Below are 15,764 nucleotides of genomic sequence, written 5' to 3' on the forward strand. Positions count from 1 at the left end.
AAAACCTATACAGAATTTTGATCAGCTGTGATTAAACTTTGTTTTTCAAAATTTACAATCAAAGTGAAAGGTGCTACAAGAACGAACAAAATAAAACTCATCTAGCTATCTGTATGAAAGTGCAGAGAAAAACATCAAAATGATTGAACAAATATTTTGCAGAATAATACAGTGTGCATCGAACATGAATTCTTTACTTAAAATATCGTTGTGGAAGTGATCAATACGTAAGTCGTGGTAAAATTCAATAAACACAGAAATTATCAGAAAATATCCACGTTTTCCGAGATTTTATGAACTTTCCTTTAGAACTTACTCTATTACAAGTAAGTTTAAGAATACAGGGCATTGTTTCGAAAATTTTACTCCAAATAAACGAGCCTCTCCGTGGACCAGGCAAGTCTGTGAATGTATATTGCTAAAAATAGGGTTTTATACCTGTGTATTGGGCAAATAGCTCATTGTGTAGCTTTGTTCTTAACTATAAACAAATTAAGCAATCGAAAAGTCAGTCAGAATGTCAAGTATTTAATCTGTTGCATATACATGTGTCTATGTATGATATAATTTTGTTTTTTTGTTTGTAGGTAAAATGTTAATGTAACTATATAGTTGTAATATACATATATATATATTAGTGAAAATAATTACATTTTAATGAAGTTGATTAGTAAAATCATAAGAAAGGACTGCGTTAAAAACAACAATTCCAAACCTTTGACTAATTATATAATTTATTTTAACTCAAAGAGTTTGCATTTGGGAAAAGATTAAATATTTTAACCGAAAATTTGGTCTTGGTTTGTCTAAAGATAATTAGTATTGTGGGAATTGTAAACTTATGTACACCTTTACTTTATAGTTACAAGTATGTTCCAAATATTTTATCCCGTAATATACCTCATTTCTGTAAGTATGGCAGTTTTACAGCTTATGTATGTATATAAGAACGTGTGATATCCTGTTGAACGAGTATACAGTTTGCATGTGAGAGTAAAACAGTGTTTTAGATTTTTTATATAGTTTATGTTGAACCAAGAAAATATTGACCTAACGTTTTCATTTCTTCTTGTACTATACTACTCCATTTTATATCTAGCTCTATATTTTGCAAAACAAGTACAATATATTTTATCTCAAAAAATAAGCTGTCACATTTGTAAAATAGTTTTCTAATTTCTTCATTCTTTATTTCTCCTACTTAAATTAGATAAGATACAATATGCATAGAGAATTTGAAGATATATGTAATTTTTGTTTGTAAATTAGAAACTATGTTAAGGGGTCAACAAAAAGGCATTGGCGCAACATAATACCAAAATCATTTTAACGTTTAAAAAACAACAACAAAGAAACATTTATTTTGAAAATTCTCTAGATCTTAACAGTTAATTATCTTCCCATTTCACCTTTTATTGCGAAATATATGAGAAAGTAACATAATATTCGTGAGCGGGTAGTTTAAATATGTTTCACTTGATTTACGACACCGGAACTTATACTGTTCCGTTTCTGGAACAGTTGTACTCTTTGCCAACGTCTTTTTCATGATAAATATAACTTCGTATGAAATGTTTGGAGAAGATAAATGGAATCAGTTAAATTTTAATCATTTGAGCTAAAACAGTCCTGGTTATAAAATTAGGATATATTTTAAACATGATTACTCATGGATTTGTATATTCATTGACAAAATGGAAATATTTTAATATTTAATTTTTTCACTCAATGTATAATAACTGCACATTCCAATAACCCCTGCAATCATAGTTTTCCTGTCAAAACTATTAATATTGTAGAGAAACCAAAATTTACTGACAGCACTGTAGAGAATACGAAGGCTGAGAACTTTTTAGTAACTCAAACATTTTAACTTAGAGAAAACAAATACATTTAAATTATAAGCTTAATAAAACATGAAAAATATCCGGGATAAATATATTGATTATTATTTTCGATTATGTAAATTCTTTTATTGGAAAAATAAGCGGATTTTTTTTTCTGTAACTTAATAAAGACCAGAGTTTAATTCAAATATTTCGATTTCTACAACTGTTTTACTAAACTTGAACAACTATATAACATACGTTAAAATGGAAGAAACCTCGTTCACATATCCTTTTATCAAAAAAATAAATACAACATAAAGATTTATAAATAAAGAACTTTCTTTTTCTAAATCGGAGAAACTGTTAAGTTAAAAATAATTATGTAATATTAAAGTGTGTATGAGATAAACAAAATACGTATTAACATTTTAACTAAATATTATGAAACTCCAGTTTTCTCTACCAACCCATGTACCATTTCAGTACAGACTTTGACGTTTTGATTTGTAAATATAAATAGCATGGAACAAAGGTTTAAAGAGGTATATGATATTAGTAAAATAAAATAAAAAAAAAATAGGCGTATTCACGAGATATTAAAATTTATGTTCATAGAGGGTATTTCCTTTTCCATTTTGTATATTTTCCAGAATATTTTCAACATGTATTATATTAAACATGTATTATATGTCCAGGAACATTTAAAACAAGAATTTTCCAGGCATGTAATTTTAATCTAAAGTAGGAGATATCTATTTTCGAGAAAAAAACACGTTTATTTATCTTTATAAACCGGAATCTCATCATTAGCTTGGTCCTGAACTTTTTCTGACTTTATTCTATGATCAGTAACTTTAGTAGGATGAGGGTGCTGAATTCCCTTAGGCCTTTGCGGTTCTTCCTGTTGAATATTATCAAGCCTTGCGCCGTATTGTGGTTGAGGCAAGAAAACAGGTTCCTGTTTAACTGTGAATATGTGTGCTCGCGCACGTTCAGGAACTACAATAGGACCACGCACAATCTTAACGGATTTAGTTATCAGCAGTGGCGAAGATGTCGGTTTAGCCTTAGACAGAGTAGAGATTTGAGCTTTGGGGAAAAGAACAGCATTTGGTTCTGAGTTGGGTAACTTTGTACGTATTGGTTTAGGTTGGAATGGGAGCAGCTCTTTAGGGTATTTAAATATTGTGTTTTCAGATTGGAGAAGAAACTCTTTTGCCGGATAAATGCTAGTTGAAACCGGATCAAACCTGTCTTTAAAAATACCTGAGGGATCTTCTCCTGTGATTATAACATTAGCAGGATCTTGATGGGCTGTGCCGGGTTCATTGGTTTTTATATTAGCACGGAATCCCCCTCTGTCGGCCAAATACTCCACCTGGCGGTAAATTCCCAAAGCATCTCTGTAGCCGTAAGCTCCAATTTTAGAGCCGTCCTCCTTCCCAGTCTCTTGTCTTTCCTGACTGTTACCATTACCATCATTAATTCGGTAACCGAACTCATATGGCTGATGTCGTTCCTGTTCAACGAAACAGTTGTGATAAAATGACCACTTTCCTTTAAGAAAAGACACACACACACACACACATATATAAGAAAACACTGGTAGTAAACAAATAAGTTTCGATTTGGTTTGTTCGAAATTAAGCACAACGCTACACACTGGGTTGTCTGTGCTTTGTTTACCACGAGTATCAAACCCGGTTTCGAGCGTTGTAATTCCAAAGACTTGAGGGCGGGTATTATAGATATATTAATATACTAAGAGGTATTATAGAGATAATTATGAACAAGCAGTATTACATACATAATAACCAGCTAATTGGCGTGATAGCTATAATAATAAACTAAGAGGTATTATAGATATAATAGCAAACCAGCAATATTACAAACATAAAAACAAGCTAACTGGTATTATAAGTATAATAATAAACTAACAGATATTACACATATAATAATAAACTAACAATTATTATATATATAATAATCATAAAACAGGTATTATAGATATAATAAAAGAATAACAGCTATTATACATATAATAATAATCTAACAGGTATTATAAATATAATAATTTACCAATGAAATAAGTTTATGTGTTTGAGATATGTATTTCGTTCAATTCATATTATGATTTAAGTTTAATACCTTGAAATGCTTTCAACTCAACCAGTATGTATAGGGGCTGTCTTAAAATTCTCACAAAGATTAAATTTATGTAACACTAACATTTTTGTATTTTTAAATATTATATTTTTTCAAAAAAGAAAACCTAAGATTAGTTAAGTATCTTCTTTCGATTATAATTTCTATTCTTCAGTAGACTGAAAAATAAAAGCAATATGAATAATCTTTTGTGATATTTTCTTATAGTAAAGTAAATCGTCTTAAATTACACGAGTGTCTAATCAGTGTTTGTTCTAACAAAATGCACATATTGCAAAAATATCAATTAGTTTAGTAAATCATAAAATAAAACGTGTGTAATTAACCGAAAAACTTAAATCAAGCTATCATTCTATTACTTCAGTAATTATTCAGGTCAATTTAATTTAAAAGCACAAACATAACAACCAAAAAAAAACATAAGTTGGCATAGAATGTGAAATAAACTTTTTTGTTTGAAACACGTGTTTCGTGCAATTGACACTCTGAAATAAATTCAACATGTTGAATGCTTTCAACTCGACCATTATATTTGTTATGTTTCTTTAGACCTATCCACAAGATTTAAAATTGCTGGACAAGACCATAACGTTATGCTATAGATACCTACCTTGTTTTCGATGAACTGGGTGTTGTTAGATCCACGAGAAACACCACAGGCTACGCCAACCAGGGCCAACACCACCCAACACTGTAAACAAAATAATAATGAGCACGTGACTGAGTCATCAACAAGTAAAAACAGCTTATATAAATAATAAGGTAACGTTTAGACTTAGGGCGAATACCTCGTATGAGGTTACCCCACTTATCGATGTATTAAATATGCTCTGATGCAGTTTTATTCCCACAGCTTTCCTCTTCTCGCAAACCCTCAAAATAATACAGAATATCTACTGAGTGAGTCGAAGAGTGCAATAAACAAAATATAATAACAAAATATCAGTTTGTTTGTTTAATATTTAAACATAAAGTTACACAAAGGGTTATCTGTGTTCTGTCCACGACGGGTATCGAAATCCCGTTTCTAGCAGTATAAGTCCACAGAAATACCGCTGTGCCACACGAGGGGGGACATTGAAATTAAAGCCTTACCACATAGTTACAGTCCATGTCGTCAAGTTCAGTTATGCTTTGTCCAACGACTATATATCTTGACAAAGTGTCTACAGCGTAGTTTCCATCATAAAAAGTTCCGGTGTAACTATATCATGTCCCATTAATACCCCTCCACCCTGATTGCCTTAATAAGCTGTCTAGTGTACGAGAATGACGGTTTGCCAGGGTGTGTTTCAACAATCCAATCTCATAGAAATCCATAAGCGATTTGGTGGTATGTCTTAGTATATAATAGCATGAATACCTTTCATTCTTCAGCTACTTTGGGTATGCAACGTTTGAAGGGATATGTCGTAGAAGCAACTTGTGTTCACTTAATTTTGGTCACTTTTCAAGACGGATACTTTTCTCGATTATGTGAATGCCTTTTACCACTGGCATTTTGCGTTTGTGGATTCCCACCTGTTACACTTTGATTACTACGACTATGGTACAGTTTGTGGCAGGCCTCTTTCCTGTTCCCCGTCACACCAAACATGCTCACCCTTTCAGCCGTGAAGACGTTATAATGTGACGGCCAATCCGACTATTCGTTGGTAAAAGAGTAGCCCAAGAGTTGGCGGTAGGTGGTGATGACTAACTACCTTCACTTTAGTCTTATACTGCTAAATTGGATATGGCTAGCGCAGATAACCTTCAAATAGTTTAACGCGAAATTCTAAACAAACCAAACCAAACTTTCTTCTTCCAGAAATTGATGCAAGTTCCTTTGTTTTCAGTGCCATTACGTACAAGAGGTATTCTCATCTTCGACCCACTACATCCGTGGTCGGAACATATATTTATGGTCTGAATGTACAAACGTTTTGCATCAAAATACTTCTTATTATATATTCCACTTATTGTTATTTTTTATTGTATAACGCATCCTTGAAGATGACAGTGTATTTGTTCCCCGCTGGGACAGCAGTAAATCTAGTGATTTACAACGGTAAAATCAGAGGTTCGATTCCCCTCGATGGACACAGAAGATAGCCCGATGTGGCTTTGCTCTAAGAAAACACAGCAAACACACACAATTTATTTGAAATTCATAATTTACATAGTATATAGTTTTTGCAATTTTTGACACCGATGATACATTTTCCCCTAATATATTGCAACAGTTCTACACTTGGAAAAAGAGGCTGTTTTTTTTAGAGTAATGTATTGCATAAATAAAAAATAAAAACAATAACTTCTGCTACTACTGTTACGAGCTACATGGGTCGCAGATTTGAAAAGTTATTTAGGGAAATTTCTTTCTTACCAGATTTCAGTTTGATATTTTTGTTCTTTCCAACTATGATATATTAGTTTTCACTAACTTTCAATTAGAAATGTATATATACGAAATATTTTTGTAATTCTATCTTACTTCAACTATTTATATCATTTTAATTGCTTATCCAATCACTGACATACTTCATTAATATTGTCTTCCCTTGTCCTTTATAACTTGCTGCTTGACTAGATCACTGTTTGCTCTATTTTTAGTCGACTTTGATTTTAGGGCAAAGCTACACAGTGAAGGCCGACTAATGGCTCTTTGTCCGTCGCAGGGAACCAAGCTCCGGATTTTAGCGTTGTAAGTTCGTAGAAACCCATCATCGAATATGCTCGCCTTTTCATTCACGAGAGAAGAATGTGACAGTTAATCCCAATAATCCCGAGAGTTGACGAATAGTGGTGTTAACTAGCTACTTTACTATACTCTATCAGTTTAAAACCAGGGACGACTAGCACACACATCCGTCGAACAATTTTGGGCAAAATTAAATAATCAAACTTATCCTCAAGGAAAGCATCTCTGCCAAAATGTTATTTAAAATAAAAACATACGTTTTTCTAGTTAACATATATTTTTTTCAGGATGTATGTTTTTCCCACTTCTTGATCTAGTTCTGTAAGAGATGAATCAAACACTAGTTGATTTAAAACTGACATCAACTATCTCTATATCGCTTGGTGACAGATTTGTTTCATGTTTTTCTAGGCCGAACTGCTTATCTCTAACACTTCCTGGTTATCCATGGAATAAGATAACCAACCAGAAAGACCTAGATTTTGGCTTTAAAGTTAACGTACTAATTACACGATTATACTAACATCCATGAACGGTTTCTTTTGATTACTTGTATTTATTGTTTTAATTGGACTGAAACGCTTAGCGACCCCATTGACACAGCAGTTTGTCTGCGGACTTACAACGCTAGAAAACGGGTTTCGATACACGTTGTGGGCAGAGCACATATAACCTACTGTATAGTTTGTGCTTCATTACAAATAAACAAATGAAACGCTTGGCGCTTTCATGCCAAGTTCTTTGTAAATAATTGCTATTATTCAAAACTGAGCATTAACTAGTTGACAAGAAGATAGTTTACCTGTCTTTCTGACTTGAAACCATGGATCAAATCCAGCTTTCTACCACAATACCACAACATGCAGTGTCTCGTGATCCTCTCGAGGACAACAGTCAATTAGCAGTATATAAACTAACTAGTGATTAGTATTTAAAGTGGAACTCGTAACTAGTTAGTAATTAGATTTGGATTATGATGGAATAAGCTGCTAACAACAATATCGAAATATTAAAAGTTTTAAAAAATCCATATCTCACCTGACATTAGTAACAGATTCATTCAACAGGAATCGAAGTTTATTAATGAACAGTAGAACGACGGGAACAACAATGAACATTTGACACGTGTGTGTACAGTAAAAAACATTTGTAACTGTAAACAAAGTTTTGCTGTTCACGTTGCTCACTGTGACATATCACAGCTATGCCTAGCACTTAATAGTTACTACCACACTTCAAGTCAATGTCATGTTTATATCTTCTTAATGTCAATCTTTACGTTACGCTTTATCAACTGTTCCCCGCTAACAATCGTTTTACAACACTAAGATTATGGGGTTCGATTTTCCCTCGGTGGACACAGCAGATAGCTATAAAAGAAAAGCATGCTTCATCAACCACTATGAGTTTCCTCCTGAAAACTTGAAGAAACAACAAACAAAACAAACAACCTATTGTGGTTTGCAAAATCAAACTACCATCTTGACATTCATGAGGGTATTTGCTGAATTATATCAATATTAGGCTTGATTCTTGTTGTGGAATTGGAGTGTGAAAGTTATCCGATAAAGAGTTAAAAATAAAAAAGGTTGCATCTTTTGGTTATTGGTTAATTATTAAAGTGCTTGAATCTGCTAATCATTAGACTATTTAAAATCCTAATCAACGAATGTTTGTTTGTTTTTGAATTTCGCGCAAAGCTACTCGAAGGCTATCTGCGCTAACCGTCCCTAATTTAGCAGTGTAAGACTAAAGGAAAGGCAGCTAGTCATCACCACCCACCGCCAACTTTTGGGCTACTCTTTTACCAACGAATAGTGGGATTGACCGTAACATTGACCGTGAAAACAGATATAATAACTATATATTTATGTATAAGTATTAGTTGGTACAGTGGCATTTTATTTAATAGTGATATGAAGTACTAAGTAAAAATACCTGATCTGCTAGTTTCCATACTCTGTAGTTTTGTAAGTTGATGAAACAATCAATGCATTTTTAGAGCGCAAGTACGTGACAAATTTAAAGAGCTCTTAAGCTAAAATAATAAAAACACTGTATCTTAAGTATTCTTCTAGTTATTTTTTTCTATCCAGTTAATTTGTTAGTAAAGTTTATAACAGATGAAAATTGGACTTCATCTATCTATTCCTCCAAATATGATTGTTTGTTTTGAAATTCGCCCAAAGCTACATGTGGATTATCTGTGCTAGCTGTCGCTAATTTATCACTGTAAGACTAAAGGGAACGCAGGTAGTCATCACCACCTGCCGATAACGAATAGTGGAATTGACCATCTCATTTTAATGCCCACACAGCTGTAAGGGCAAAGATGTTTGGTGTGACGAAGATTCTAACCCGCGCCCCCTCAGACTGCGAAGCGAGCACTCTAACCACCTGGCCATGCTGGGCCTACCTAGTGTGCTAGTTGTCCCTAATTTTGAATCGATAAACTAGACCAGTAGTGCAAAAATTCTTTTTCTGAAGTCTTTGTAAACAAGCACTTTGTTACCCCCCACCCGTGTTATATTTCCATGTTAACTGCTATTACTATATTAAATAATAGTATTAATAGTTGTACAGTAGTTTTTAAAACGTTTTGATTTCTAAATTTATATTTTCAGCTATAATGTGGATACTCCTCCAGTCATAGTAGCGAGTCTCCCTACCAACTCGCTATCTCTCCTTGGGGGGCATAACTTACAGCTTGTGAACCACGGACTATACAAATAATCAACAGCCACGACCGTCAGCTTTTTGCCTACTCGTGTTTCAACGAATAGTAGGATTTGTCTGTGAAACTTATGACACGATTTTTTATATATTTTTTATTTTGTCGTAAGTAGACATGAACAATGAGCATACAACTTCGCATGCTCATTGTGCAAATTACTGAGTCACACTCGTTCAACACATTGTACTTGGATTAAAACTCACACACAGATTTGACAAACAAGCTTTCGAACTTCAGGGAAGCAGTTAGTTAAAATCACTCAACCTCACATCTTGGGCTATTTTATCTACGAATAGGTGTTGTTAGATAATGCTGCACTATGGGATATCTGTGCTGAGTCCAACAAAGGAATTAATTTTTGAATATTAACGTTATAAACCTTCAAACTTTTCGCTGAGCCACCTGTAGATAATATAAAACAGAACTAGAAAAAAGAAAAAACATTTTTGTAAAGAACACAATTACTAAATATCGTTAATTAAGATTTAATTGTCAGTTATTCCACGTTAAAGTAAAATATAGCGAAATATTCGTGTAAGTAAAATAACAAGTTATATACACTTACTAGAACAGCTTTTCAAGTTTAAAATTGATTTTTTCCCTCTCATGTTGCTCCTGTATCATTTGTGATATAAGTAACACAAGCTACTCACCCTCAATATCATAACTTGGCCTCCTTTTTATCGTTTGGAGTCACTGATGAAAATAATAAAAGTAAAATTTAGACTGAATATAATATAATTCAGAGACATCCACCAATAGCTTCGTAGGAAACTGAAGAACAAATGCGAACATCACAGTGACGAACCCGTAATTTCCCTTAAAAGTTACGTAGTCAACCGGTAGGTGGCTGGATAAGTGGTTACGAAAATCCTGAAGTTTACTAGGACATCACACTTTCGTTATGTGCACTTAAAGTATAAAGCGTCAGGTTTCTTTGCATTATATGTGTGTATTAACTATTAATTAAACAGAAAGACAGACACCTAATACACACGTCGGAAACCAAATTCATAAACTTCATTACATGTTATTGGAGGTAAAATATATTGATATCTATTACTCAGAAAATCGTTTTAAAAGAGATTTGAAAAGTATCTCGAGTAATGACTGATGTGAGAACCCAGCATAGCCAGGTGGTTAAGGCATTCGACTCATAATCGGAGGGTCGCGAGTTTAAATCTTCGTCACACCAAACATTCTTGCCTTTTCAGCCGTAGGGGCGTTATAATGTTACAGTTAATCCCACTATTAGTTGGTAAAAGAGTAGCCCAAGAGTTTGCGGTGATGAGTAGCTGCCTTCCCTCTAGTCTTACACGGCTAGCGCAGATAGCCCTCGAGTAGCTTTGCGTGAAATTCGAAAACAAAAAACAAAACAAAGAGTGATGTCAGAAACATATAATGTATATGTAAAAGTAAAAAGATAATTTGGCTTAATATTAAACGTCATACACATTTTGCAAAATACTTTTTTAAACTGCAATAACTACCAAGTTCAGGAATTAAGTATTTGATCTTTTTAAGAGTTTGTTTGTCGATTATTTAAATTTTTGAAACAAGCATCAGATAATAAGTCATGACATCTGTCATCAAAATTTTAGAATATCTTCTAAAATTTTTTGGAAAGATTTTTTGGTTGCAATCACAAAATTGTAGAGGGCAGATTTGTAACTGTTTATTGTTTGAAGGCGAACTTGCAGTATTTCTCTAAGCGTCATCTCATTTAAGAAAGTTGATCTAGATTTAAAACGCATAATTAATCTAAACTTATGAACTTAATCTAAACATTTTACAATTAACAAAAACACACTTTTCTGCATTAGTAAAAGAATTAAATATTCTTGTGACTTGTCTCTTTTTATGTTTAAAAAGTTAATACCAATAAAATTGTAGACGAAACACGCAGACACACTAACAAATTATGCAATAAGATACGTAATATTTAAATATACTTTGTTAAATACGATTATGTCATTATTTAGCGGTGTGAAAAATATGCAATTCTGAATTAAATAGCAAAATAAAATATATAACAAATAAACATTCATCGGTTTTAAAAATGAGCTTTTAATGGTATACCAAAATTATGTTGATAACATAATTAGCACATCGGGCACTTAGTGCATTTTATTCCCTTGTGCATTCTTAAATGTTTATAAAAAATTGCCAAAAAGAGATTATACGATGAACCCAAAATCTTTAATTGTTTAATGTGAAATCAGCATATATCTATCACTATGTTATAATAATAAATATATACAATATTATATATTTATGTCAATGAATGTCATGGTATGTTTTCGTATTTACATAGAACAACTTACTAACACATTAATAATTTCACATTAACAAATTTAAAAACCAAAGTTAATGAAATTTAGGTGTTAGAGATAAATGTACCACAGTTTTCAAAACAGAATCAAAAGTTATAATGACTGATCCTTATCTGCTTTCTTAGGCTAATAGTAACTGTAACGCAAACAGTTGGAAAAAATAAGATTGATTAAACAATCACTTCCTTTCGAATTAGCAATTTTTGTTGATACAAGTCATAAGTATTGTTGTAGCGGTTTTATTGTTGGGCTAGTTATTTAATATCAATGAAATCGTTCTTTTTATTCAAGTTTAACATCTGATTTTCACAGCGTTACGTAACTAGCAGTAGGCCTAACTCCACCAATGAACAAAGCCTAAATAGAAATTCCACGTACTTGCCAATTCTCTCGTATCGTTGAAATATACAAATTCAAGTGACAGCAAAGAATAATAAGTTAGCTAATACGTCAATTTAAGTAATACTCATTTAATTTGTACTTAACTTACTAACAAACTCACTAATCAGTAACAAACAAATCTGCTCTGTTTAACTCACCCCTTTTATATGGCTCAAATAGTTTCCTACATTTTCGAGAGGACTCTAGTCATTTAACCTAACTATGGTGTGTCAAATCTCCGTCTGGCTAAACGATACAAATCCCTCAAAAAGTCTAGGTTAACAATACAACTTGCGATTTTGTTGGTTTTTTTTGTTTTGTTTTTTTAATATCGCACAAAGCTACTCGAGGGCTATCTGTGCTAGCCGTCCCTAATTTAGTATTGTAAGATTAGAGGGTAGGCAGCTAGTCATCACCACCCACCGCCAACTGTTGGGCTACTCTTTTACCAACGAATAGTGTGATTGACTGTCACATTAAAATGCCCCCACGGCTGAAAGGCGAGCATGTTTGGCGCGACGGGGATGCGAACCCTCGACCCACAGATTACCAGTCGCACGCCTTTACAAATTGCGACATACTTGAAAGACGTTAGTAATGGCCTGAATCTAAAGTTCTTGAATGATGTTTCGTGCTGTTAGCGCTATCAAAGCAAAACGTCATCCAATACTTCTTAAACAAATGCGGTTCATTAGCAATGACATTTATTTATATTTTCCTGAGTATAAACTTTACAGTAATATCATCTTAATTAGCTTCATAAAATAACGTGTCATTTGTACTTTGGAAGATTCGAACTGATATAGGATACAGCATATTTCTCACTCTTAAGATACTGAAAATACTGTTTAGTAAGCCAGAGTGGAGAATATGGTTATACAGGTACGCATTTTACATTAAATTTGCATACTTGTTTGAGAGTTTCGCCCGCAACTACAAGTAGGTCAAATAAGCATAGCCGTTTCTAGTTCTTAATCAATAGATCAGCGAGAAGACAGCTACTCAATAATCTTGGATTACTCTTGTCTGATCTAAATGTAGGATTTAAATGGTATTTCTGCTGGTTTTTTTTTGTGAGCATCTCGTTTTTGCTGTAGTGGGACACGACTCATGGACCATCGGTTTCACAGTCCAAGAAAACTAACTACTAGCTGTGCTCGGTCCTCTATGACAATAAACGAGATATCGTTCGTAGACAAACATTAACCGTTTCTAGGTTCTATTTAGTGATGGAAGAAAGGCTGAAATTGCAATAATTAATTTGCAGATTCGAACACTGGGTATCTAATCAAATTGTTTTCTGTGAAAGTTGTTAAAAAGTACCTAAAAATAGGAACAATACTTTGCCTTCCATTCTTTGTTTACTGACAATTTGAATAATATTATTCACAACACTGACGGCAAAGTTAAGCAGTTTATTAAATGTAATTTCACCTGAACCGTTAGTCAAACTGAAGGTATTCCAAAACAACATTTACTGAACTCTAAATAATGGCATTCTTCAATGACTCAATAAAACTTTGAGCTAGAGAGTTATGCACAATTTTTTTTTCTTTTATTCTTGTTTGATATCAACTGATATCTGTCACTAAAGATGCTTTATATTGCAGGTCATTATGTATACATGTCTGTTCACCAGCAATGATCAGAGTTATCTATTATCTTTGCCAACGTACATAAGCTAGTCAGAATCAGTGTTGTTTCTCTGAGCTAATGAACAAGAGGAAAACTATTCAGCGAACCATTTAGACTAATCTGTTGCACACTGTAGCCCAAGAACCTGTCAAGACATTGAATACTTTGTGTTGCGTGAGGCTTAGTATGAACTATGTAAACTTCATTTAACTCAAAACTAATTGCATCCATTAACGTTAAGGTGGTACTGAACCTTAAGACTGAGCAAATTTACATGCTGACTAAACACTGTTTAACACGTCTTATAACCTTCAAGTTGAATACAAAACAAAATATAACACTGCAGGCTTTGAAAGTACACTTTCAGTTATATTAATTAATGTGGTGATAACTATTCGTGGGATTAACCGTCACAATATCCAAAAGTGGGTGGTGATAACTAGCTGGCTTCTCTCTAATCTTACATTGCTAAATCAGGGATGGCTATCGCAGATAGCCCTCGTGTAGCTTTGCGCGAAATTGAACACAAAGCAAACCACAAACAGTATGTTTATCAGTTTATATCATTCTTAAGTAAAGTTATGGTGTTAAAATAGTTTATGTTCTGTATTTTTTGTCCTTGCTGCATTAATTATGTATTGTGTTTTGTGCTCGACTTCTAGGTTGTAAGTGTTTAAGAATGTTTCCTCAGCATGTAAATTTACCCAGTTTTAAGAGTTAGTGCTACATAAAGTGTAAGGCTGGAATTTTACCTGGAATAACACAATATTGATAATACTTTGGTGTCTTTAGTTAAAATGAAGTGATTACATCTACAAATTTATGGGCCTCTTTTGGTTATTTATGAGTGAGTTACATAATTATTTCTGTTAATAATTTGTTATTTATTTTTATTTCACTTTTGTCATTTTATAATTTACTTATAGAGGGTGCAAGGAACAAAGTGCCCCCTACTTGAAAATTTTGTTAATTTTTATATATTTTATTGGATGACAGAAACACATGTAAAACTTTGTTTTTAAAACGCACATGAGAAGATCTCTTCAAACATAATCAAATCCTTAGTTCAACAGTGGCTTTTGTAAATACTTGAACTTTTCACGATCTTAGTTACAAATACTCATAAAAAGTGTTCTGCACCAGCTGTAGTTTCTTAAATCTTCTTATAACAAATTAACAACATTTTCAGGAGGGGCCAATTTTTGTCCATCCCCTATATTTTTAATATTATTATTTAATCTTAACTTTATTTGAACTCTTTAAGTATCGTTGTGGTTCATTCTCTCTTTGATTTTACTGCTGCAAAACTACTTTCCGTAATTGACTGTAAACAGTGAATATGTTGTTAGGTTTAGCAAATTAAAAGCACCAGAATCTGTGTTTCTGATAATTTTCAGTTTTGTTAACGTGTTGTTACACAATAGATTCCCATCCACTTCAGTGTATAACTGAAAAGACATATTATATTTAATTATCTAAAACGCTGTTTGTGAATGAATTTTGACTAGATTTTTATACATAAACATTATTTACACGTGTATGTATATCAGTGTGTGCACTGTACTATAATCGATATTGATTGATTGATTGATTTTTTGAATTTCGCGCAAAGCTACTCCAGGGTTATCTGCGCTAGCCTTCCCTAATTTAGCAGTGTAAGACTAGAGGGAAGGCAGCTAGTCATCACCACTCACCGCCAACTCTTGGGCTATTCTTTTACCAACGAATAGTGGGATTGACCGTCACGTTATAACGCCCCCACGGCTAAAAGGACGAACATGTTTGCTGCGAGCGGGATTCGAACTCGCGACCGTCGGATTACGAGTCGAACGCCCTCACCCACCTGGTCATCCTGGGCCTTGTGTAATCAATATACTTAGCATTATATTGCTTTTCATTTGAGCAGTTATTAAACTTTTTTTAAAATAACAAATAATACTTTTATAATATTATTGATTCAGAGAATTAGCTTTTGGTAATATTGTACACTTAACATAATTTAT

General features: G+C 33.1%; 1 protein-coding gene across 1 annotated transcript; it reads right to left on the reverse strand.

The window, feature by feature from the left end:
• Positions 1 to 1,250: 1,250 nt before the first annotated feature.
• LOC143247411 (uncharacterized) lies at positions 1,251 to 10,183 on the reverse strand. The gene is made up of 3 exons (XM_076495468.1): positions 10,066 to 10,183; positions 4,606 to 4,686; positions 1,251 to 3,348 (listed from the first exon to the last, which is right to left on the reverse strand). The coding sequence occupies exons 1-3, from the start codon at positions 10,075 to 10,077 to the stop codon at positions 2,605 to 2,607; spliced, it is 837 nt and encodes a 278-aa protein (XP_076351583.1). The 5' UTR covers positions 10,078 to 10,183; the 3' UTR covers positions 1,251 to 2,604.
• Between the last annotated feature and the right edge of the window lie 5,581 nt (positions 10,184 to 15,764).

This window comes from Tachypleus tridentatus, chromosome 1, assembly GCF_004210375.1.
Source record: "Tachypleus tridentatus isolate NWPU-2018 chromosome 1, ASM421037v1, whole genome shotgun sequence".
Lineage (NCBI taxonomy): Eukaryota > Metazoa > Arthropoda > Merostomata > Xiphosura > Limulidae > Tachypleus > Tachypleus tridentatus.